The sequence below is a fragment of the Lissotriton vulgaris genome, chromosome 10 (assembly GCF_964263255.1).
Source record: "Lissotriton vulgaris chromosome 10, aLisVul1.2, whole genome shotgun sequence".
In the NCBI taxonomy this organism is placed as follows: domain Eukaryota; kingdom Metazoa; phylum Chordata; class Amphibia; order Caudata; family Salamandridae; genus Lissotriton; species Lissotriton vulgaris.
The window spans coordinates 45,835,845-45,862,682 of record NC_141698.1 but is presented as its reverse complement, the minus strand read 5'-3'; the positions used below and the strand labels follow the sequence as shown (position 1 = coordinate 45,862,682).

Sequence of the window (26,838 nt, the reverse complement as noted above, 5' to 3'; positions counted from 1 at the left end):
AATAGATGTAAATGTGTCATGCTTCCGGAATGGAGTTCAGCCACTTCATCATATCTTTCTTATCGATTCTGCTGTCTATTTTAAACTGTCACATGTTCAATGCCAAAATGCATTGCATCGAGCAACCCTGTTCAGAGGCAATATTCTTCAAAGCTCTCATGCATGCATTGTATCACTTTATGAGGATGTATTACATGCAGCTAATTGGCAGCAAAATAAAATGTAAACACTGTTTTATTAAACACCTTAGATACTGCACCATAGTATCATCAGAAATTTCAACAGCATCCACGTCTTATCCCTTAGCCTTCTCAGAGCGTCCTTTCAAGATCAAAATGTGCTTTAAAACGTCCCCTCCTACCTTACTACTAACCCTCATGGATGGGGGACACACCTTCATCTGCAATTGGTAAAATATCTTTTTTTCCAATTAAACCTTTTGATCATGGGAAACTAGTGTGCCCTCTCCATGCACAGTGTTGTCATTAAAAATGTGTAATTTTAGATATAATTAGATGTTATTAGGGATGTTATCAATGCAGCAATGGAAAAAGTCATGAGTGAAGTAATATGTAAGGCTAGAAGCAGTGCATGATGCGGGTGTGAATTATAGTTACTTTAGATAGCTATAACTGATGAACAGCATTGTTTTTTCTAGTTTAAAAGTGGAATTCTGTATCTGACATATTAACCTAACTATAACATTACTTTAATATTAATTGGTTTCAGTGGATTTCTACTTTTTTAACGTCACTTTACCCTTTGGAAATTCCTAGGGTTTTTAATATAAGTCACTATCAATATATAAAAGGCAGGCCTGTTGGCTTTACAAGGGGTGACTATATCAATTTACAAGACAAGCTTATTGGACACCTTAAAAAGGCAACCTGAACATATTAAGAATCATCATTATATCTATTATATTCCAAAAACCAATTTAAAGATACATATCATTAACAAAGAACATTATAAAAACCATCAATTAAGTTCTTAATAAATCATTTATGTTCATAACAACATTAAACATGTGTTAAAGGTTTACTCTCATTATGCTGCCACAAGACCAACCATCAATGGTCACTGCATTCCCTAGCTATAGAACAAAAGCTCGAGTTCTAGGAATGCTTAAAAACATCATAAGCTTTTCCTAGGATCATGCTCTATAGACCCAATGAAACTTAGATTTAATTTTTAAGGGGGCTGTGCAATTCCTGCAGCTTCCACAACACATAAAAAACAGACTGGTGCTACAACAGCCTAAGTATGGGCCACAAATGTGTCCCGTTTGCGGATTTGCGGATGTTGATGCAATTTCGTGAAATTGCAGCAAAATCCGCAAAATCCGCAAATCCGCGAGCAGGACGTATTTTGTTCCCGAAGCACTTACAGGGTTACAGCAGGTGCCCAAGTTGAAGCTAATTTCGTTACAAAGAAATTAACTTCAACTTGGGCACCTGCTGTAACCCTGTAAGTGCTTCCTGAGCGGCGCCTCGTTGCCTACTTGCAACTATTCTCTGACCCTGCTCTGACCCTCGAAGCAGGGTCAGAGAATAGTTACAAGTAGACAACGAGGCTCCTGTCATAAAAATTAAACGTCAACAGGAAGCACTTACAGATAAAGAGAAAGCAGGTGCCTGAGTTGAAGCTCAAATACAGTAACTCCTTAATCATCCCCAAAAAATTGTGCACTTTGTCGAGGCTGGGCAGGTGTGCTTTCTCCCAATATCTACAGTCGAAAATTAGCTGATGCTTGATGGAGGCCTATGCATCCCTGACTTTCACAGGCGCAATCCCCGAGACCAGGAGCTTCCTTCTCCTCATCTGCTGCTCTGATTGGTGTCTTACCTTTTATACGCAGAAGAGGCATGTGAACTCGCATAGAAGCCCCCCCCCCGTTTGCCCCCCAAACACTAGCGGTATGCACCGTCTTCCCGCCCTTTACACTCTATTATGGACAGCTCACTCGAGGGACCCCGGCGCCCTTTGGCGCGATGGCAAAGTTACACACACATGGACACTGGAGGCAACTCTTCTGGCCCTACGCAGCTATAGTGCAGGAAAAACACTATACATTTACCCAACGAGGCAGCACTTACTGGTTAGCCAGTAGAAAGTACTCCAGTTGAGTATGGTGCAAATCGCAAAAAAGTCTGCGATTTCACTGGGAAATCCGCGAATTTGCAGATTTATTTGCGATTTTGGCGAATTCGCGGACCGCAGATCCGCAAAATTTGCCCATATTTACAACAGCCCAGTTTGGGAACCACCATATAGCAAACGCTATCCAAATTAGCCCTTAAAGTGCAATTTGGGGTGATTCTTGGCAGGAACAGTGATTAATAGATGACCAGCTCTTGATGTTCATTTAATATTATTCTTTCACCCTATTTTATCATTTTTAGTAATACAGTTAGTCTACCAGGCCAGCCCAAGACATCCATTGATTTTTTTTAATTGGGGCCTTCCAGGGGAACCTCAAGGCCCCCAGGCCTGCTACCCCCTTTAGAGCTGGCAATTCTTTTGAATGTTTTTCTATATTGGGTAGGATGTCATGCAGCCCCAACCCTGAGGGATTGCTGGTACCAGGGACCCCATACCTCAGGGAAAAATCTTTCTTTTCATGGGGAAGGGGGCATACACCTCCCAACCCACAGCCTTAAAAAACTTCAGGGACCCCATACCACGGAGGTCAGCATTCATTAAAAGGGTAGGTGGAGACCTGGGGACCCTATTGGTTGAGACAATGTTGGATGCCTCTGTCTGCAAGGTCCTCACAAGACATACAGTGTTGGCTGCTAAGGAGGGAGGCCTATCACCCCCATAGCCCAATCGGCTCAACCGCATGCACCTATCCCGGGCCAAAATATACCTTTGATCCTGCTTGGGTGGGAGCATTAAAATCATCAGCCCCAGCACATGTAGAAGCAAAGCAGATTAGTACCGGCTCATGCCAGCAGCAACATGGGTGCTGGCTGGAGAGTGGGCTTGGGCCACAGGGTCCTTGAGGCTCTCACTGCGGCCCTCTTTGATGGTTGCATTATGGGTGTCACAGTTAAGCACTAGTAAAATTATTAAAAGGAATATTAGTAATAATAAATGTGGTAGGAGCTGCTTATTTATCATTCTCTAGTCCTTGCAAGGAGTGCCCCATAATGCCATGTGAGGGCTTTTAACTATATGTTGTGGAGCCTGATGGTGCTCCTCGAAAGGACAAGGTCACCACTAGACATTTCTTTGATGAAATGTGGGGGGCTACAGGGAGGGCAGCAGTCCCCCAGGTGCAATAAAGGAAAGACAGTAAGTCTCCTGCATCAATAAACCCATGACTGCAGGATATTTCTTACCATAATTTTTAAAGCACTCCGAGTGGAGCCGTATGCTCTTCAGCTGGAGTTCAGGGCTCCCTTCAGGTGGGTTCACTTTATGGACTAAAAAATGTTAAAAGCAAAAACTGAAGTTCTTGTTGGTGTTTAATTTTTTATTATGGCTTTATTAAAAAAATGATAAATACTTTATGCATTATGTGAATATATAATGCATATTTGAGGATACTATTGGTGAATTTTGACAGATAATAGTTCTGATTATTACATCTCAAAATGCTGAATAATGAACACCCTATGGAGATGCCTATCTTCAGCTGGCGAAGTCTCTCTTAAAGGGACTCTGACTTTATTATATAAGATATTTTCAAGCTTTTGTTTGGAATCCATTATGTTTATTAGTGGGAATATCGGTTTCTACATCCATACATCCATAACGTTTGCTGGTGGCTTAGTACTAAGGCGAAGCCTTTTGGAAATGTCACTTCAGCTGGTTAAAGTGTTTGAAAGGCTAATGTTTTCTACTGTGCAATACTCTCAATAGTTTTCTCCATTTTTAAGTTGCCTGGTGTTGTCTGCTGGTATTAATGTAGACATTAGTCACTCTTTAATCTTGTCCACAATATCCCATGAAATGGTCCCAAGCATAGAATAATGTATCCTTGATAGTGGATCACTTTTAAAACATGTCTTTCTATGGCTGAAATTCACTTTTAAAAACGACAATGCCTTCTCACCTGTCTTAATTCTGAGGTTTACAGTGTGTAGTTGAAGAAAGAACATAGGTACTCAGTGTGAACATATGAATTATTCTTATGAAAATGTTGCAATACAATGTGCAATTTGAGAGGGCAATGCATCTTTTCTACTACAAAATCGCCTTAGTATATCATTGATACTGTGAATATCAAAAATATATTTTTGTATTTCTGAATGGCAGAAACATTTTGATATTTCAACTTCATGAGGTATTTGGTATTTTTAACTTAAATATTGTATTTTAAGGCTACTACAACTTTCCCAAGTCCCATTTATCGTGATGGAGGACACACACCTGTCATCAGTTAAAAAAACAAAATGAAAGTGATTTGTTGCATGAGTGCACCCAGCACTGAATTGGGGATTTCTTTTTTCTTTTATAAACTTTGGGACAGTTGTGTGCTCCAGAACAGCGATTGTTAACCATTTGACTTCTGTGGACCCCCCCCACTGAATCATTACTGAAATCTGGGGTCCCCCAGCAACAGGAAGGTCGAGCATTTGAACACCAAAACAATACACAAAAAGACAAAGACAAGTATACAAGCAACAAATGCTAAAATATTGACATATTTAGTTTCATTCACAACCAAATAGAGAAAAGGTTTCCACATTTTACATTTTGCTTCTTTTTTTATACATATAGTTCTGTAGTTTCAACGTATTCATTTTAATATTGTTAGTTCTGACATTTCGATGTTACTATTATTAGTATTACTAATTATAGGTCAAGCCTTTTGATTTTACGAAAATAATATGTATAATGTACTTACTTACCAGAGCTTTCAGCCTCAACTCTTCACCCATTGGTCTGCTGTTGTTGATATTTTACTTCTGCCCACTACAGTGTACGTCATTGGGCTGCCAACTTACACCTCTAGTTAACGCCAGTGTGAGTGACTGAATTGTGCCCTTACACAAGGTGCAAATCCGCACACAAAGAGTTCCCTTTAGTGCCTGGCGTGATAGGAGGACCCATCGAAATTGAGCACATGATAATCCCTCCTTTATCAGTTCCTGTCTCCTTCCAGTTCATTTTGCAGTGGACTGCTGCCTTTTCTCAGTATTCCATGTTGTGTTCCGGGATGCAGTTTCACCAATGTTTTTCGGATAAAATTTGCCCAGGAAGAAAACCATACTTGATGGTGTTTCATTTTCAGCATATTTGTAACAGTTTGATTTAACCATAGACGGGGTGTAACTTTGGGTTTTAGCATTGAATATTTTATGCTGTGATCCCACTTTTCTTCCTTCTTCCTGTCTTTCAGTCTTTCCTGTTTTTTTCTCCTTTCTTTTATGTCTTTTTTTCCTTCTTTCTTTATCTTTTTCCCTTGTTTCTATTTTGTATCTTCTTTCCTTATTTGTTCCTTTTTCCTTCCTTTTTCTTGTTTGCCTTCATTAAATTTTTTCTTTCCTTCCTTTTCTTTTCTTTCTCTTTCTCTTTTACCTTCTTTCGTTCTTTCTTTCTTTCATTTTGTCTACTCTCCTTTTTATTTCCTTCTTTTCTCTTTCTCTCTTGCCTTCATTCCATATTTCATTCCTTTTTCTATTGTATTTCCTTTTCCTTCAAATCTTTCTCTTTTCTTTCCATTTTAAACCACTTTTATTTCTTCCGTTCTTACTTTTTTCCAAATTTTTTCATCTTTATTTTTTGCCTTCTTGGAGAGCATAGTACCCACTTCTGGGCATACTCGTCCCACTCGGGGTGATAAATGCAAAAACAATTGAGGGATAGAATGCAGAACAATGTCATACATTCACTCCAGTACAGAGAACTGGGCCTAAATCGATCGTTTTTTTGCTCACCATGCCATTCTACTTTGAACACAGTTATATGCAAATCAGTCTTGACACTGTGCCTAATGGGAACAGCCCAGCCTGAATTGTCAGGCCAGGTCCTCCGTGGACTGGAAACAAGCATCCTAGGACCAGTTTTGGGGTTTCAGCCCTCATCAGCCAGGATAGCTTGACTCCAGTGGCATGGAGAGCACGGGACCCGCTTCTGGGCATACCCGTCCTACTCGGGGTGACAAATGCAAAAACAGCAATTGATGGACAGAATGCAGAACTATGTCATACATTCACCCCAGTACAGAGATCTGGGCCTAAATTCATCGTTTTTTTGCTCACCATGCCATTCCAGTTTGAACTCAGCCATATGCAAATCAGTCTTGACCCTCTGCCCAATGGGAACAGTCCAGCCTGAATTACCAGGCCGGGTCCTCCGTGGACTAGACAGAAGCATCCTAGGACCGGTTTCAGGGTTTCACCCCTCATCAGCCAGGATAGCTTGACTCCAGTGGCACAGAGAGCACAGGACCCACATCTGAGCCTTCCTGTCCCACTCGGTGTGATAAATGCAAAAACAACAATTGATGAACAGAATCCAGAACAATGTCATACATTCACCTCGGTACAGAGATCTGGTCCTGGTGATCAAAATAATGATGGATTTAACCAGATCCTTGTGACGGGGGGTGAATGCTTGCATAGTCCAGCATTCCGTCCATCAATTGTTTCTTTTGCATATGTCGCCCAAAGTGGGAAGGGTATACCCAGATGTGGGTCCTGTGCTCACTACACCATTGGGCTGGATTAGAGCTAGCCTGGCTGATGAAGGGTGATTCCCTGAAACCGGTCCCGGATGCTTGTTACCGGTCCAGGGAGGACCTGCCTTGGCAGTTCGAGCTGGAATATTCCCACAAGGAACAGGGTAAAGACTGATTTGCATATGGCTGGGTCTAAACTGGGGTGAATGCTTGTATTGTCCAGCAGTCCGTCCATCATTTGTTTCTTTTTCTTTCTACCACTGTTCTTTCCTTCTTTCTTTATTTTTAACTTATTTCTTTCTTTAATTCCTATTATGCTTCTTTCTTTTCTTTTGTTGTTTTACTTCTTTCTTTTTGCCTTCCTTCCTTTGTTCTTTCTATTTGCCTCATTTTCTATTTTCTTTCCTTCTTTAATTCTGTTTCGTTTTCTTTTTCTCATTCTTTCTTTCTTTCTTTATGCTTCCTTTTATGTTTTTGTCCACTTTTTATTCTTTCTTTCTTTTTACATTCTTTCAATTATGTATACTTTCCTTTTTTTCATTCATTTTTTCTTTTTAGTCATCTTTCTTTCTTTTTTGTGCCATTTTCTTTCATTTGTTCTCTCTTTCTTTACTTCTTTCTTCCTTTTTTCTTTTCTTGTGCCCATTTTTGTCTTCGTTCCTACTTCCATAATGCCTTCCTTTTTGCCTTCCTTTCTTTTCATCTGCCTTCCTGCCTTTCTTTCTTTTTGACTTTCTTGTCTCTTTCTCAAAGTCCCATTTTTCCTGGATTGATGCTACTGGTTTTATGACTACACACACTGGAACACTTTGAACCTAGCCCCAATGCATGTGCTCTGACTTCTAAAAAGAAGTTAAAACTGTCTTCATTCTTGATTAAACAAAATTAAATAAAAAGAGCAGAAAGGGCCTGGAAGCTCAATGTCACCACCAGCCCCTTTTGTACCGCATTGGTAGACTGCAGCACATATTGTGCCACCATTACATGGACAATGCCAAATATGCCTCCAAGCCTGACCCTGTATACTGGCTATGCAGTTTTAAAAATGCCATTTAGACCTGGCAAGGAAACCTACTGCCAGGCCTAAACCTTCCTTTTGAATAAATATAAGTCACCCCTAGGGAAGACCCTGGACATCCCAGAGGGCAGGGTACAGTGTATTTAAAAGGTTGGACCTGTACCTTTAGGTTTTACATTGTCCAGGTAGTGAAAAGGTCCTAAATGCACTATTGCACTACTGTGAGGCATGCCTCTCCAATAGGACAATATTGGAGTTGCCTTATTACATTTAATATGCTGCACTTTCCAAATCAGAGTAGGTATCCTGTTTATGTTTGGTGTCTGGAATTTGGAGGAAAAAATCCTAATTTATGGTGAAGTCAAATTTCTCATTCCATTTGAAAAATTGCAATGTTAGAAAGTATGCATTTTCCCACCTTGCCCATTTTTTTTATTTTTTTTTATTTAGCTGTTTTATAACGCGCTCTGTTACTACCAGAGTATCCTGGCGCGAAAAGGAAAAACATGCAGGTGGCCAAAAGGAAACAGAAGAAAATTTAAAAAGTTTAATAATTATTACCTTTAAACTGTGCCTGGGTCACATGATTGTGTGTAGCTGGCAATTGAGCTTTGTGTATTTCTCCTAGACAGCCATGTACAATGGGGAACTTAGGGGCACCTTTATGGGCTATCACTGGCAGGACATGAGGGAGGAATTGACACATCCCCACTTATACTAGAATAGGCCTCCTCACAAAGAGCTTCATACCCGCTGTACCGAGTCTGGAGCCAGGAAAGGGGAGGTAGGATGCCATGGGACTTCAAAGGAAAACCTCCAGAATCTTTTCCTCCACTTCAAAGGCACAAATGGGAATTAATACTGGACCTCAGACACAACCTCTTCATACACTTCTGGGCCTGGGGATTCTCTGCCAGGAAAAGGATTGCTCTGCTGATGAAAGGGCTGCCACTCTGCTGGATTGCTGCTGTAAAGGAACTGCTGCCTTGCTGTGCTGACCTGCTGCCTACAGCCCTCTTGCCTAAGTGAGGCGATAACTGGATCTACAATGCGACCTTGAACTCAGAACACCAGAGTGATTCCAAGGGCTAGACTGCTCACCTCCTGATCTGAGCCTCAGGGACATAAAAGGTTCTCCAACATCCTAAGCTAGCCCCTGGAGCCTGCTGCACTGAGTTCATGACTACAAGTGGTGCAGCTCAGGTTGGGGACCCAGGGAGCTGTATTCAAGCCTTTGGGCTCTTCGGAACCGCAAATGGACCTGTTCGCACCGAGACCTCACCACTCGTGGCATAATTCAATGCATAGCTCTGGCAGCCACTTCTTCGCACTACAATATCAACTGCTAGTGGGGGATAGGCAATCTGAAGCTCCAACAATGCTCTCCCACTACACCTGGCCTACTCTTAAAGCTACTCCAGCTGCCTCTCATAATGCTCTTCCTACTCCTTGTGGCCCCTCTACATCGAACAGGACTTTTTCATGCATTTGAGAAGGCAAAATTCAGCGGGCCCGAACTAGTGACTGTACCTGGCCTGCTCACCGTCACATTCAGCATGACTTCACCAAGTCCAGAATGACCAGATAGCCACGGTTGGCGCTTTATGCTTTTTGGTCCTTTTTTTACTAAATCTTGAAAAATGTGTCACTTCAGTTCTACTGATTGTACTTTTTTGTTTTGGTCTTGTTTCATCTAAACTACAGTGTGAAATCCTTTTTGTCATTGTGTTACTGTTTGAAGTGTTGCACAAATACTTTACACTATGCCTCTGAGTTAACCGTGACTGCGCTGTGCCAAGCTACCTGATGGTTGAGCACAGGTTAATTTAGGGTTGCTTGTGACTTCATCAGGAGAAAAATTGTGGTTTCTGCTTGACCAGGGCTCAAACCCCAGACAAACAACTAACCAATTTCTTACAGTCACATCGGATTTTGAATAACTATTTTGAAAATAACACTTTCAGAAAGTTTTAATTTTCCTGACTGAGCCAAATGTGCATTTCAGCCAGTGTTCACTTTCAACCAGCAGCTGAATCACTCATTAATTAGATGTGAAGTGTCTTCTAGAGCGAAACCAACAATAGAGGAGCTGACCTCCTTCTGACAGAATGCCCATCTGGGCCGTTCCCAGCAACGTAATCAACTGTAAAGGTTGTCTAGCCTGTCCAAGGCAGATATAGCTCACACTTTGGGCTGTCCCTTCTATTGTCATGTCAGCCAGTCAGGCTCCAATCCCAATGGAAGTGGAGATGCCCCCAGAACCGGTTTTGATTGACAACAAGGGAGGGTTGGCCCATTATCCTAGCCACCCCTGTGGGTGGCCACAGGGAGCTCTCGAAAGGGGAAGCAAGCTTATGCTATCTTGCTTTTAAGTAGAGAAAGGCACTGTGGGAGAGGTAACAGTAAAACAGCCAGGAAGTGCTAACTATATGTTTAGGGTCACCTTTACCCCATTGGTTAGGGAGTAGACAAGAGTTTCACCCACTCAGAGGCTGTCACTGGGCATAATTATGGCATGCCTAGTACCCTCTTCAGAACACTAACACACCTGTGAAGACAGAAGAAGGGCTACTCCTGCTGTTGTGACCTGTGAGGATACCCTAAGGGCTGGACCTTCCCCTACTTGCAATCTGGACCAATAACTGGAAGCCAAGGATTAGTTGGCTAGCGTCCTGTTAAGCTTCAAGATCCAAAAGCTAGTAGAACCCAACTTTCCTGGAGAGGCCAACTTTCCAGCCCAAACTAGACCTTCCCTGGACCCTGCTAGTGGCTACTATTAGAGGGAGTCCTGACCCCAACGTGGTGTCCCTAGGGTTCTGGGATCCTTAGATATTTGTCAGAGTGTACTCCTCCTGCCTAAACTTCAGATGCTGGAACAAAAAAATGTTCTGCCAACTTTTTCTCAGAGAATAGGTGGACCCAGGACATCCATCAAGCCAAAGCAGTCAATGTTGAATTGTGAGTTTCGTTCAACTTAATGATTTGCCCTACTGAAGGAGATCTGATTTCCAGAAAAGTTTTCAATTTATAGTGTGCACAGCGCACACATTTAGAAATGAACTCACACCTAAGATTTTGCACACAAATAATAGAGCTGGCAGAATAAACGTGCCATAAAAAAGTCCTGCTCTTGAGAACAGACAATATATTACTTCATATTTAAATCACACACACAGTAGATACAACTTAAGCGCTGCACGCAGTAACCCTCTGCTGCATGACTTCACAAATTAAGCACTGAAAAAAACATTTTACACATTGGAAATCACCACTGTGTACTTATTGTTTAGTGCATTTTGCATTGAAAAGGAACTTTTTGATTTGCCAGTAACATATGATCTCCGTACAGATTTGCACTACAATTTTGAATTTGATTATGTAGTCAACTAATAAGGTAAAACAACCATATAAAAGGAAAGATTTAGCAGAAGCATGACAACATTTTGGTGAAACAAAACATGTACCAACATTGTTTATCAAAAAAAACAATTGTTATCTCTCTCTCACTCATCAATCCATCTCAAAATATTTAGATGTGAGCTTGATGATCCGCATTTGTCATGCATATTCTTGCAGCTTTTTACTATGGATAATTTGACACTTGGGAAGGAAAGGTAGGCCAAATTACTGTCATGTCCAAAATGGTCAAAATGTGATGTATGCGGTGTTAATAGCATTGTGAAAGTCCTGATTGTCAAGTGAAAGCTCAATACGAGATAACGTTGCGTCTTACTTGTAATTGTTTTTCCAGTAAATATTTTGAGGGTTTTTCAAAGATAAGGTTTCTACTTCTTCCTCAATTAATGATTATGTGTAGCCTACTGTCATTGTGAATTTCTCTTTAGCTTTAGTTGTCTTCTACACTGCTATGTGGTTAATATTTAGTGCTGTCTGATTTGCATAGTGTTGTGAATGTCAGTTTTTTGGCTCTTCCTTTTTAATATTCCTTCCTCACTAGATGTTGTGTGAGGCCCCTGCCCTGTAATGACTTTCCTGGACAACCAGATATCTGTCATATAAAAACTGCATTCTGGAAACTAGTCATTTTTTTAAGACATGGCTTAGAAAGAATAAATGGACCTTATGTTCGAAAACTTTCCCAGTTCATTAAAAATGGTCTTCATGCTTCTATACGAATCTCTGCCCTTCTAATGTATATCCATTGATGTACTCTGTTGCAAATATCATTATGTTGAGACTTATATTGCATCGACTTGACACATACGTGAGGGATTCTGTTGACCCCGAGTACTCCAGCCATGGCCACAGCTCCTGAGGAAGGAACGTCTCCGATGAAGCCGGCCAGCTTGGGCCTTGAGCTGCAACTGTAGTTGGGAATGGTTTTGTTTTGACCAGTGAGCAGCCACAGTGTCACTTCGATGGCCTTGGCCTCTGAGTGGCAAGAGTCAAAAATCTGGAACCCCAAAGTTGTTTTGGGCAACATCATGGTATTCCGATTGATTTCATTAGTGGCGAAGACCATGGCCAGGGCAGACTGGTATATATCAACAGAAATTCTATTGATGAAATAGGAGAACAATTGATAATATAGTTAGAATCTGCAGTATAAAAAGAAATACATATTATGTTGTACAGCAAAACATCTTATGTTGTCTATCAATTCGTATTAGGTTGATTATCTATAAATATTATGCTGTATATAAATACACTTGAAGTTGACCGGAGTTCTGGATGTCCATTTAAGTGCCACTGGAGCACATTTATGTGCTCACATGCTTGTTCAGTATCTGGTGTAGCTTGGCATGTACCTCACTCTAGGTCCGGTTCCTCTAGTACTTCCTAGCTCATTCCTGGTCTGACCCAGGTTGTAGAAGGGGCCTGCAGGAGCTTCATGCCTAAGAGTGTTTCATTTAAAATGATGGACCAAACCCCCTCTCGTTCTAATGGTAAAATTATTGCAATAACTGGCATGGATTTTACATGGTGGGTATAATCCTTTCAGTGGATGGTTTACCTTCAATGTTTTATTATGATTGTTTTATTGTGAATGTTCAATTGTGATAGTCTCATGTTGATTCAACTAGCAAGGAGTCAAGAATGGTGCTGTAGACTCCCATCATATAGCGCCGAGACACCCAAGGGTATTTGTGCGCTTAACAAATTGCATAAATAAATAAATCAAGTCACATTTCATACATGCTGCAGTCTTAAAACTGGTCGAACTTTTCAATCAGTGCAGGTATTTTAATGAGACCTATGACTACTATTCTTAACCGGACAAAGGAATCACACCCATGCTTCTGACTACTAGTGTACTTAGGCATTCATGAATGTTTGGTCTTCTCCAGGCAATTATTGAACATGACCTGAAATAATAGTGACTCAATGATCATTTTTATACCTAATAATTATTCATGGCCCAAATACGTGTGATAGGAGTAGAATGTGAAGTCTGGAAAAAACGCTTGCTCAAATACTTGTATCTTGGTGCATGCTTGTTTAAGAGAAACTTACTCTGCACAAACCATAAAATGATATATATTTTTTTTACCCTAGGTTTCAAATATATTGCATAAATTCACTAAAAACATTGTTCTTAGTAAACTATGGATTCGTTTCCTGCAAATACATTAACATCTTAAAAATACCTCAATCTCTTGGTCAAAAAACACAGTTAAAGTGATGTTATGTTTATGAAACCAAATGTGTCAACAATACTGATATGTGCAAACATAAATTAAGCACATGCCGTGCTCCGCTCATTTACAAGTTATATCACCAGTGACATCACTGATGCCATCTCAAATGACATCACTGATGAGATAATATATGACAACACAAATCACATCATAGATGACAGTGTGTACATATTAAGCATGCACATGAAAGAACTAACACCCACTGTATATCTCTACCAAAGGTTAAACAAACCCACAGTTTATACCTTCAATGCAAGGGAAAAGGGTTGACATATTTCTGAGTGTTAAAAAAATTAAGGGGCTCATTAGGATTGCGGATAATCCGCATCCTACGGGCCGGCAGAAGCCACCGCCGGCCCGGAGGATGCGGATTATCCGCTGCGGCATTTCTGCCATGGAAAGGCATACGGTGTTGTCTTCGGGTGCCCGTTCGGGCCCCAGGGGTGAAGGGGGGTAGGGGGTGCACATGGGGGGTACCTATGGTACTCCCCTGTCTTTGCGTGCATGAAGCGGCAGGCACCACACGGTGCCTGCAGCTTAGTGCACCCAAAGGTAAACATGTTTTTTTTTAACATTGCGGCATGTGCTGCTTCAAGCAGCACCCGCCGCAATGTTAAAAATACAGGATGTGACCGCCAGGGTGTCGGTCACATCCTAATTAGCACGGAGGGACCGCCGCTGCCCCTGGGGACGGTCCCTCCTCCTCTGGGGTGGCGGACGGACGCAGGTCCGTCCGCCATCCTAATAGGCCCCATAGTGCTTGTATACCATGTACTAAGCAAAAATGGATTCTGTGTACCCACGATGCAGGGGATGATCAACCTTATTCTGTGGTATGGACACTTATTATGAGAAGGGGAACTCAGAGATAATGCTTAGAGTAGTCAAATAATTTTAAGATGTTATCAGAGATGATTGTCTGAGTAAGTCATATACTTGCTAGACTGAATATGGACAAAATACAGAAAAATGTACTCTATCAATTGAAATTGTCTTGTGTGTATGCCAACAAGAGAGTTTGCAAATATCCTTTTTCTTGTGGCTCAAGCGAGAGAATAAAAGGTCTTAAATGAGACCTTCAAAAAACTGTTTAATATGTATGTATTAGTAACATTGTGGACGTATGTCAAAAAATCATTTGGGAATAAAAACAGTGATGTCATTGAAAGTGTGACTGGTGATGTCATATATGGTCTCATCTGTTATGTTATCAATGCATCTCTTACAATGTCAACAGTGAATTCATACGTGAGGATATGAGCAGTGCACAGAAATGCATACATTATAGTTTACACAGATAGATATAACTACCCAAACTTAGTGATTTCTAAAATAGCTTGAATATTTTCTGAAATAATAAATGCAAACAGTCTTCACATCTTTGGTTTTGTAGAAAATGAACATCCTTAGAATCTTCGACATCTGTTGTTTTTAATTGCAGTTTCAGAAAAAAAACTTTTTCACCAAAAAGTTTCACTCTGTATAGCTTTCTCAATGCTTATTTAATTCCACAATACTTAATCTTTATATAAACTCCAGGCTAATCGAAAAGTCAAACCAGGGGCACAAAGGCATAGGAATTTAAAACTGTTAAATTGTATACTGAGAAATAATAAGATGCAACGAATCTCAGTAGTATGAGACATGTTAGCTGAATATTGTGGGAAAGAAACAACCATAATAAACAATCAGAAATCTCAATCGCATTAAACACTGGACTTAGAGTTTGGTGCATTTGGAGCCATGTACTATAAGGTGTGGATGTATCCCCCACTCCAATTGGAGTGCTTAGCCATCCGTGACCTCTGAATTGGGTGAACAGAACATTTGACTGCTAATGTTGGATATCCCACATCTGACAAACTCTAAATCCAACCTTAGGAATCTTAATTGTTAAAACATGACATGAGATATCAACATACTATAGATGCAACTGAATAAAAATGGATGTGTTTATAATAACAAGAACAAGAACTGTAAAATGATTTAAACTTGAGGAAGCTCAATAGTCTCTGGTAATGTACATTTTAAAAAATCAGTAAAAAAGTATTTATGATAAAGTAACTAAATATCTTTTTTTTCTGATAAAAAAACATAATATGGATGTAAGTACATAACATTAAAAAACTGTTGAAAAATATGATAAAACGAGCCATGGCTTTTGTAAAGGCCTTTGTTCCATACAATCTGCACTTGGAATTTTCATGTTTCAGGTCCTTCCTAAATCTTCTACTATACATTTTTGGGAGTAATTAATCAGGGCTCCGAGAATTGCAACAGATGGAGGAAGGTATTCTCATATATCTCTCAGAGTAAAGACATATGGCAATACACTATCTCTCTGATAACATGTGTAGCTTAGTCAGTGCCATATACCTTGTGTGTAGAACAATGGAAGTTTGGTAGGTTCCCACTCAGCTTAAATCCTTTGCTGGTTGCTAATTGAGGTCTCAAAATTAGGCGCTGTCGTCTATTACAAAATATGGGTTGCTGCAGATCAGGAGGACACACATATTCTTACTGATACCTAGTTTATGAGACCTAGAACAGCCTCTTTCATTCATAATATCAGACAAAAAAAGGAAGCCTTTATTTATTAGTGCAATTTGATTTCGGTTTATTTTCAAATTTCACCCCAAACGGTTGTGTTGACTAATGTGTTAAATGTAATGAATTACATGTTTTAATTATGTGGAACAAAAACCGAAGAACAGCAAGAGCAATGTAGTCAATTTATCAAGAAAGAATGAAATATACAATCTAAGACTGTCTTTACTTTTGACATTGTCTCGGAGTTGGGGGTTCTGAGAATCGTAAGTTTGAAGCAGGGAAAAAGCTCTCCAGATGAAAGGGGATGATCCCCCCAAATATCACATCTCCTTTCACTGCATATGCATCCAGGGTGGGGTGGGAAAGCTTGCAATTTGGTGTGGGTGCCTCCATCGCAGTCAAGCAGTGTGCCCAGATGAAATGAAATAGGGCAACTTTAGTCAGTGCCATGCCGAGCTTCTTTCTAGACATGTAGAAATACTGCATCTAGAAACGAAAAAACACAGATAATGTAAGTGTATTACATAATTTATTTTAATATTTGGTTTTGAACAATACTAGCACAGCAGTCATGTCCTTCTAGGCACTCATCAAATTGGTGGTAGTGGAAAGTAAGCAGTGAACACAGATAAAAAAGTGATACAGAATCCAGTCTTCACTCTTTGATGAGGAGTTCAAGAAGTTGCAGTATTTTACGCAGTCTTCATCACCATGAGGAATTCAAATACGATTAAAAAAATTACTGAGTACTTTGCATTATAATGTATTTTCCCAACAATTCACTGAGCCAGGCAATCTATGTGTTTAAAGTGGAGCTGGGTAAATATGACACTAAATCACAGAAATTCGTTGAATAAAAAGTGATGTTAAACTAAAGTGTGTTAATGAGATCTTACTATAGATTAAAAAAAAACAAAAAGCAGTTGGGTTTTGAAATAACCACAAAAACTGCAATGCAATGCTTATGACCTTCCATATTAGATCACTCATGACATGTTAACTGACATTATTAATTATGGTATCATTTATGATCGTCCTATGGGGTTTTAGGCTTGAAAAAATCAGCAGTACATGTGTGGTTAATTTGTTTTCACCCTAATGGAGTTAGTCGCTTAAATGCTTCACATGACCTGAATTGTTAAGTCAAGAGGTTGACAGCTATACTGTAAAGACACTTTCTTGTAGGCCCTTTGGACTACACTTTGTAGTTTAATAAGATACATTACACATGTTCCTAAGAAGGGCACAGTGTCATGCTACCTTATAGCCAGGATTACAACACCAGTGAGAGATAAACCACTCCTTTGTAGGACACCATTACATCTATACTACTATTATAAAGCAAGAACTTTGAACCTTTGAGGTGGGTAAACTCGGGAACCACAGCGCCAATCCACACACCCGATACATCATTGTAATCGCCAGGGTGTGCAGATGGACATAGGCTATATAAACTATAAAAATATGCGTTATTAAAAAAATGTACCTTAAAAAAAAGTAGTCGGGGCGTGGCCAAGATGGCGGCTCGGTAGGACGTGCTCCGCGGTGGCTCCCTGAACCCGATCCCCCGACAGGGATCTTAGCGGACCATCGCTCCCACCGAGCCAGCCACCGTTGGCGGACAGTGTCCGCATCTGCCGCTGGGGCACAGGGGCCGGAGACGAGGCTCAACGAAGGCGAGAGGCGCCGGGGAGCGGAGTCGACCCGCTGCCGCTGGAAGGCGCGAATGCAGTGACCCGGACCCCGGCGGTCAGCGGCCCAGGGGGGCCTCCCACGGCGCTTCCGACATAAGGGCTGCGGAGTCGGGTGTTCCTGCGGCGATCGCGGAGGCCTGGGTGCGGTATCTGGCTGCAGCAGACGGTGGGCCCGGCAGATCTGAGGCGGTCTGCGGGGTGCCGGGTCCGCCGGCCCCCCGAACTACGCGAGGCCCCGGCTTGGGCCTGGTCACGGAGGATGGGGCCTAGTCTTTTGAACGGCCGGAGTGGCCGGCACACAGCACAGTGCGGGGCCCGAGCAATAGCCTGTAAGCATACCGGCGGGGGTCAGGAGGGTGGACACCCCCGCCATACGCAGGAGCTGACGTGGCCCAGGTAGAGGGCTGAAGACACCAGGCAGCAGTGGGGCCTTGGCGATTTGGGCGTGGAGGTGCAGGGGGAACAAAAAGCGGCCAGGGAGACACTGGGGGCGCGACGAGGAGCCGACCACCTCTGACAAGCGAGAAGCGCCCCGCGAAAGGTGACCTCACGTGGCCCCACACGGCGGGGCCTCGCCCGCAGCATTGCCCAGCACCCCACACGTGGACTGCAACATGGTGCAGGGGGGAGATGGAGGCCCTCGGAGGAGGAGTGAGAGTGCGGACCACCGGGGGGCCAAAGAGACCGGGGCCACGGCTGGCAGCGGAGTAATCGGCTCAGCCCACGGCGTAGGGGCACCTGGAGCCAGGGAAGTGCGACGCAGAGGTCCCTGGGACTTCGGGGATGCGCCCGGGGACGCACGAGGCACCCGGCCAGGCCACAGCAGGGCCTACGAGAAGGCCTCAAGGAGGCAGCGAACCGCAGGGTCGACCGGCCCCTGGAGGCGACAGCCCGGGCAGGTCAGTGGAGACCTGGGAATCAACCACGTGCGCCACAGCACGCACAGCACACAGGTGGGGGCTGCAACACAAGGGCCTACAGCCGGGGCACGGGGGGCACGGAGACTGACGGAGCGCGGAACTGGGGCGCTGTGTGAGCACGGGCCGTCCCCCCCCACCCGGCTCAAGCACACCGAGGAGTCCTGCAGTCTTACCAGGGATTACGACCCAACTGAGGCCTCCAGCCGGGACTAGGCGCACTATGGTGTCCCACAAAGGCAAAGGGAACCGCACCATCTCTGATATGCTGGCCAAGGGATCCTCCAAGGTCGACAAAAGCCCGGACAAGCCGGCCCCGGTGCCCCCCCCCCCCCAAGGGGAAGGACCACATGGAAGGCGAGCCCCCGGCGACCAAGGAATTCATGGAGGCCCTCTTCACCTCCCTCAAGGAGGACATCCAAACCTTCCGGCAGGAAATGACCGGGGAGTATAAAGAACTGCGGCGAGATGTCGACGATCTGGGGGAGAGAGTGGCTGCCAACGAGTTCTCAGGTCAAGCCAGAAGTGAAGAAATAGAGCTTCTCCGGCAAGAGAACGTTCGCCTCCATGACCAGCAAAAAGACCTCCAGTCCCACACGGAAAACCTGGAGAACCGTTCCAGACGAAATAACATCCGCGTCCGAAATGTGCCACCCAAGGCAGAGGGAGACGACGTGGCAGGGTACCTACAAGCGCTCTTCCGGATGGTGCTGGGCGAGGATGATGACTTTGTGATTCGCATTGACAGAGCCCATCGGTTGGGCCTGGCCCGCCGGACCCAGGGCCCCCCACCGGATATCTTGGCCTTCCTGCCGGACTACCCCCTAAAGGAGCGTATACTGAAGGCGGCGCGTCTCAAGCAGCCCCATCGTTTCCAAGACCACAATGTGGAGCTTTTCCAGGACTTGTCGGCGATCACCCTACAGAAACGGAGGTCATTTAGGGTCGCCACCGCCTTCCTGCACAAGAAGGGGGTCCCCTACTCCTGGGGGCACCCTTTCCGTCTCATCTTTAAGCGGAATGGCGCCCTGCACCAGCTGCGCTCCTTACGCGACACCTGTGCCGTACTGGGCATCCCACATGAGGAGACGCTACAGGAAGATGTGGACGAGGGGCGGTCTTCTGGGACAGCGTCTGGATCCCCTCGGACGACGGGGGACGGCTGGCAGAAAGTGCGACGAGGCAGGCAGCAAAAGAAGACTCTTAAGCCTAACCCCAAAACAGTGGCCCAGGAACAGGCTGCAGCGATCCAAGTAGTCTCCAAAGACACTGGTGCCGACTCATGAGACGACTTCAGCGACGGTCTCCATCAGCTAAGTTTTTGACTCCTTGTCGGGGGGAGAGTCGGGGGGCCAAGAGCCGCCACTGCCACACACCCATACATTGACTCATTTACCACAGGCCTAGACTGTCAAATGATTGGCCTGGGACTATGTTCACCTGTTGGGGGGGAGAGGAGGGGGGGACGAGGGCAATGGTTGAGGGGGGAGTTGGGGTTAGGGTGGGCACGGGGGACCGGGGAGGGGGACCCAAGGGTGTTTGTTCCACAGAGGCAGGACGATAGGGGACACGTGAGGGATCTACACAAAGGTTGGTGGAGGTGGTCAAAAGGGCTCGAGGGCACACCTGGGGCAGGCGCAGCATTAGCAGGGCTGAGCCTACGTTTCTAAATGGCATCTGACACTCTAAAGGTCCTAACGCTCAACGTTAAGGGCCTCAACAACCCCATTAGGAGGCGGCGGTGCTCTCGTACCTAGAGAACTCCGGTGCAGCTATCTTCCTACTACAAGAGACACATTTGTTGGCAAAAACTGGCACCGTATGCGGTGTAGAGCTTTCCCCACACAGCTTTACTCCTCCACTATGGAGAAAAAGGCAGGGGTGGCCATTATGTTCGCTAAGCACTTCAAAGGCCAAGTAAGGGACAAAGTGGCAGAAATAAAGGGCAGACTGCTGGCATACACTGTTAGCATTGGTACTGTGAGTTTTACAGTGGGAACCATATACGCACCCAACACTAAATAGGAACCATTCCTCATGGGGGCATTGGCGGAGGTTCTGGGGGCTGCGTCCAAGTACACCCTGGTGGGAGGGGATCTGAATCTGGTGATGGACAACGCGCTGGACAGATCGGGGCGCAGATTCGGCGACTCGGGTGCCCTGTCTCCACAAGGGAAGCAGTGGCTCGCCAGTAGGTACTCGCACGTTCATAAGACATACGCCAGGATTGATCACTTCCTTGAATCGGCGGATATAGCTCCCATGGTAACGGACGTGGAGGTCGCCCCAGCGGCCCTGTCCGACCATGACGCCGTCCTTCTGCACCTGCGGGTCCCCCGCACTCATTCTGGTACCGGGAGATGGCGGCTCCGAGAGTCCCTGCTCACGCGCAAGGTAGTCACTCAGCAATTGACCCAGACGATATCTGACTATCTCAGCAGGAATGACACGGGGGAGGTGGCCATGCCCACGGTGTGGGGGGCGCTCAAGGCGGTGGTCAGAGGGGAATTGCTGGCGATCTCGGCCGCGGACAACAAGATAAGAAAAGAACGGTGCAAGGAGTTGTCCGCTCAGGTGCTGGAACTAGAGCAGGTGCACTGTCGGACGGGGGCCCCCAGGATTTGGCGCCAATTGAAAGCTGCCAGAGCTCAACTGGCTAACCTAGATTTAGATAGGGTGGAATATGCGGCTCTACGCCTCAAGCACACCTATTATGTGGGGGAGGACAGAACTGGTCGACTGCTGGCCAGCAAACTTAAAGCGCAAACAGTCAAGGCCAAGATGCAAGTCATATGCGGGGACGACGGTCGAGAACACTGTGACGACGAGCACATTGCCGAGGCCTTCAGGGCATTTTATGCTTAGCTGTACGAGGCCGAACCGGTGGTGGATGCGGAGGTTGGAGCGGAATATCTTGGTGGGGCCAACGTGACCGCTGAGGCGTTGGAGGTGGTGGTGTCTGCCATCGCGCGCCTGAAACCACTCAAAGCGCTGGGCCCAGATGGTTTCTCTGCGGGCTTTTACAAGACCTTTTGCCACCAGCGCTGACTAAACTATTTAAGTCGTTCCAGGGCCCGGGCTCGATCCCGCAAGAGATGCTCGAGGCGGACATAATCGTCCTGCCGAAACCTGGAAAGGACGCTTCCCTATGTGCGGCTTACCGGCCCATATCACTTCTGAATGTTGATCTGAAGCTCTTCACCGGTATCCTAGCAGCGAGATTGGGGCCCTGTCTTCCAGGCATCATTGAGCCGGACCAGGCGGGCTTCATACCCTCCCGCCAATGCGCGGACAACACCAAGCGCCTGATGCACGTCATCGACAAAGCCCACTATAACGATTCGAACGCTGCCCTGCTGTCGGTAGACGCTTAAAAAGCATTTGACAGGGTGGATTGGTCCCACCTCGACCGGACCCTGTCGAGATTCGGGCTCGGGAAACGATTTAGAGCCTGGGTGGCAAGCTGTTATGCGGCCCCTCACGCAACTATTAGAGTGAACGGGATGGGCTCCAAGCCGTTGGACATACGGCGAGGCACGAGGCAAGGGTGCCCTCTCTCGCCAATGTTGTTCGCCTTGCATATGGAGCCGTTCGCCCAGCGAGTGCGAGATAACCGGAATATAAAGGGCATCACCTTCGGTGGTGAGGAGCAGACCATCAGCTTGTACACTGATGACATTTTGGTCGCGGTTGAGATTCCGGAGGTGTCGATCCCTGCATTTATGCAGGAAATGAAACGCTTCGGGAAAGTTTTGGGCTTTAAAATGAACATTCAAAAGTCTGTTATTCTGCCACTGGGGTCCAATGCGCGTCGGCCTAACAGAGGATCGCTCGTGGTAGGGGAGCTGCAGGTACAGCCGGAACTACCATATCTAGGCATTAACTTGTCCCCCTCGACGGCCCAAATGGTGGAAAACAACTATAACGCACTATATCACCGTGTCCAGGGAGACCTCTCCAGATGGCGTCATCACCCGCTGTCCTGGCTTGGCCGGGTGGCGGCCGTTAAGATGTCTGTGCTGCCAAGGGTGCTTTACCTATTCCAGATGATCCCGGTTACTCCTCCGCTGGGCATGCTCAAAAAACTGCAGGACGCGATACAGCAGTACATCTGGGCCGGGAAACGCCCTAGAATGCGGCGTGACCTCATCTCCAGATCACAGGCCGAAGGGGGGCTGGGGGTCCCTGACCTGCATCGCTACTTCCAGGCTACCCAGCTGCGTTACCTTCTGGAATGGTCCAGACCGACCACCGAGAAAAGGTGGCTCTTTCAAGATAGAGCGATGGCCGGTATGCCGCTGTGGCAGGTTCCATTCCTAGCACGCCGCGACAGACCGGCGTATACCAAAAAATCTCCCATTACTAGGACTCTCCTAGAGGTGTGGGACGCGGTAGCATCATCCAGAGACCTTACCTCCTTCCCATCGCCGATGACGCCCCTATTTGATAATCCGGCGTTCGCCCCAGGGAGGGCCCCTAACGCCTTTTCGCAGTGGCAATCCACGGAATGAAATTCGGCGGGACATATGATCGACAGGCAGGGCTTGATGACACTGGCGGCTCTTAAGGAAAGCTACGGGATAGACCGGCCGCATGCCTTCCAGTACTTCCAATTAAGGCACTGGCTCACCCACAAAGACACCGCCCTGCAGGTGAGCCGCTTCCTCACACCCTTTGAGAAGTGGCTTTTGGCCAAATCGGACGATAAGAGGGCGATCACGGAACTCTACAAATTCCTAGCCCCGCCAGCACCGGTAACTAAATCCGCGGGGCAGACCAGATGGGAGAGGGAGATCGGGCGGGAGCTATCGGACAGGGAATGGCACGACATATTTTTCAGGGCCCACCACACGGCTAGGAATATGGCAAGCAGGGAGGCCGCGGTCAAAGTGGCCTGTTACTGGCACCTGACTCCGGAACGCCTCCACCAGAGCAACCCCCGGCGCGACCCTAAGTGCTGGCGGGGCTGCGGTCAGACTGGGACCATGCTTCACTTGCTGTGGGAGTGCCCGGAGGTGCAAGACTACTGGGAGGACGTACTGAAAGACATATCGGGTCAATTTATATGTAGCTCTGATGATAGTCCCAATACTATTCGCCTGGTTCTTGAAATGCGTTGGCATTTTGGTAGGCATTTATTTAATTCTGAATGCGGCGAGTGTTGTAAGGAAACTATTGGATTAAGGACTGATACACTATTCAGATACTCTTTTGATGCTGGAGCTGAAATAACATATGCGGTTCATAACATTGGATATTTTCAGGTTTATTACTCAATTTTTTATATGATGTAAATTTTTCTAAAAATGTGTTTTGCATCAGATTAATGTATGAATTCATTTGCTGATTCTGTCATGTTGCAAGCTGTTGCTAATCATTTTTTTACAGTGTCTAAGTCCATTTTTGTCTTTAAGTGTATGTTACTGTGAATTGTATATACGTGTGAATTTGATAAGTCTGTGTTTCTCTTTCAGTCCCAAAAAAATGTTTTGATTAACTTTTAAAGAAACAGGAATGGTCTAAGAATAATTCCTTTCGGACAGATAAAAGAGTTGACTGTTCGTTACTCCATGAGTAGTAGGAGTGTACAGTAGTACGGAGCCGGGTTCATTGTTTTGTGGTCTGAATTTTCAGAATGTTGGCATTCTTTTTCCCTAATCCACTGTGCTTTTCTGACAGTAACCTGGGTCACATGACTCTGCTGTTGTAGGTTGTGTATTGCTGCAAGACAGTGAAACAAAGGGGCCTGGATGTGAACAGGATGGGCCATCCTACTAAGATGGCTGGGGGCAGAGCAGTTCCAAGCAACACTTACACTTCAATCAATCAATCAATCAATCAATCAATAAATCAATCAATCAGGTGTTTGTAAAGTGCTACTAATCACCCGTGAGTGTCTCAAGGTGGTGGGGGACGGGGGTTTCGCATGTTCCAGTCCATCAAGGAGGGGGTCTGTCGAAGAGCCAGGTTTTAAGGTTTTTTGTGAAGATGAGGAGAGATGTAGTCTGTCTGAGGTGGAGAGGGAGGGTGTTCTAGGCTCTGGTCGCGAGGAAGGAGAAGGAGCGGCCGCCTGATCTGGTTTTCTGGTGCGGGGGACCACAGTGTAGGAGAGCTAGGCTGATCGTAGGGTCATTTGAGGTGCGTGGAATTTGAGTCGGCTGTTCAGGTATGCTGGTCAGGTGTCGTGGAGGGCCTTGTGAGCGTGGGTGAGCATCTTGAAGGTGACTCTAGCTTTGATGGGGAGCCAGTGGAGTGTGTGCAGGTGTTGGCAGATGTGGCAGTGTCTTGGCAGGTTGAGGACCAGTCTTGCAGCGGCATTCTGGATGTTCTGTAGCTTGCGTGTGAGGTTTTTGTTTATTTCGACATAGAGTGCGGTGCCGAAGTCGAGTCTGCTGCTGACCAGGGTGTGAGTGACGGTCTTTCTGTGTTGGAGGAAGATCCATTTGAAGGTCTTGCATAGGAGGTGGAGGGTGTGGAAGCAGGAGGATGAGACAGAATTGATCTGGCGGTCCATTTTGAGTTCGGAGTCCAGGATGATTCCCAGGTTGGGTGTGTGGTCTGTGGGGGTAGGCGGAATTTCACCAGGTATAGTTCCAGGCATCAGGGTGTGTGCCCATGATGAGTACTTCTATTTTGTTTGTGTTTAGTTGAAGGCAGCTGTTTTTCATCCATTTTGTGACAGCTTCCATGCCTTCTCGAAAATTGTGTCTGGCGGTGTTGGGCTTGTTTCATAGGGAGAGAATGAGTTGGGTGTCGTCTGCGTATGACACAATGTTGAGTCAGTAGGTTCTGACGTTGGGGGCGAGTGGATCCATGTAGACATTGAACAGCATATGCTGAGGGATGACCCCTGGGGCACTCCACAGGTAGTTTGTGTAGGGTCCGAGAGGAAAGGGGGGAGTCTGACCCGCTGCGTTCTGCCGGAGAGGAAGGAGCGGATCCATTTGAGGACCTTGTCTTGAATCACTGCATCATGGAGTCTGCGTATTAGGATGTGTCGAAGGCCGCTGAGACGTTGAAGAGGATGAGGGCTGCTGTTTCTCCTTTGACCAGTAGGGAGGGGATGTCGTCTGTTGCGGTAAGGAGGGCTGTTTCCGTGCTGTGTTTTTTTTCTGAAGCCAGATTGGGAGGAGTCGAGGATGTTGTGCTCTTCGACGAACGTGGCAAGTTGGCTGTTGATGTTCAAAGGGCTTTGCCTCCTGGTCACACAAAGGAACCAATCATTAGCTTTTTGTCATCCAAAACATTTGGGGGACAAACCCACGGAGGATAGTGGAGTGGGTCAGGTGTTGCCTCCCGACACAAAGACTGGGGATGAGATATGGCACTCTCAGACCCCAAATCAAATCAGTTATGGGCCTTTGGAAGATTTGAAAGAGGGACTGCCCTGCTGCTGGAAGGGATGTTCATCTGCCCTGCTGCCTGAGGAAGGAAGGCTGGACTTGCTCCCTTGTACCCAGCACCACTAGAATGACTCCAAGGCCTTGTTGATTAGCCTCCTCTGCAATCTACAGGGAGAAGCCCTAAACCCTGCTGCTGGCCTCTGCTGGAGTGAGTCCAATCCCGCCAAATGGTGCCCAACAGGACTTTGTCTCTGCGTAGTGGTATTGGTGTTTCTCCTACCAAAACTCAAAACCTGCAACTTAGAAAATTGTTCAGCAAAAAACGGCTCTGAGGACCGACAAGAGTGAGGTATACCTGCAAGCCATTGCGACGAAGGGGCAACGCCTGTCTGCTTGACTTTGACCCGGCTTCCACTGTGTTCTTCTTCTTTGCAGCAAATCATTTTAAGCTGGGCCTCTCAACGAAGGTATCCAACCTTTACCCTGCTGCAAACATTATATGGGAAACCCTAGGTAGAAGTAGTAAACAATTCACAGTTGGATGGTTGTGTTATAATTAGAAGAGGTAAAAGACAGAATTGTCCCATGTCACCACTCCTTTTTGCTCTCTCTGTCTATCCTTTAACTGTGGCAAGTAGACAGGATCCTTCTATTGAAGCCCCTCTGGGGGGATCACTTAAACTAAAGCTTTATGCAGGCAATATGATTCTCTACTTACCAGCCACTAAACAAAATATATTTAACACATTTGCCAAGCTCCAGACATTTACCAACATTAGGGGGGCATAAGGTTAACAATAGCAGATCAGAAGCACTACTCTATCATTGCTTCCCCGAAATACTGCCCATAGAAATACAGCAGCATTACTCTACTAGTCGCCCAATAAGATACTTGGGTATTTATGTCTCCTGTGATGTCACAGAACTTTTTACCTTAAAATATATTGAGACACTTAATAAAGCACAGGCACTTTTATAATCTACCACTTTCCATCATCGGCCATGTAACCCTAATTAAAATGGAG

The 26,838-nt window shown here is 45.4% G+C and overlaps 1 protein-coding gene across 1 annotated transcript in view; it reads right to left on the bottom strand.

Moving 5' to 3' along the window:
- The window catches only part of LOC147684542 (extracellular calcium-sensing receptor-like), a 30,373-nt gene extending 14,121 nt beyond the window's left edge, over positions 1-16,252 (bottom strand). The window contains exons 1-2 of the mRNA XM_086939701.1: positions 16,086-16,252; positions 11,875-12,166 (exon numbers count right to left, since the gene is read on the bottom strand). Of these exons, the coding sequence (XP_086795827.1) occupies positions 11,875-12,166; positions 16,086-16,252 (459 nt within the window). The remainder of the gene's footprint in view (positions 1-11,874; positions 12,167-16,085) is intronic.
- Positions 16,253-26,838: the final 10,586 nt, after the last annotated feature.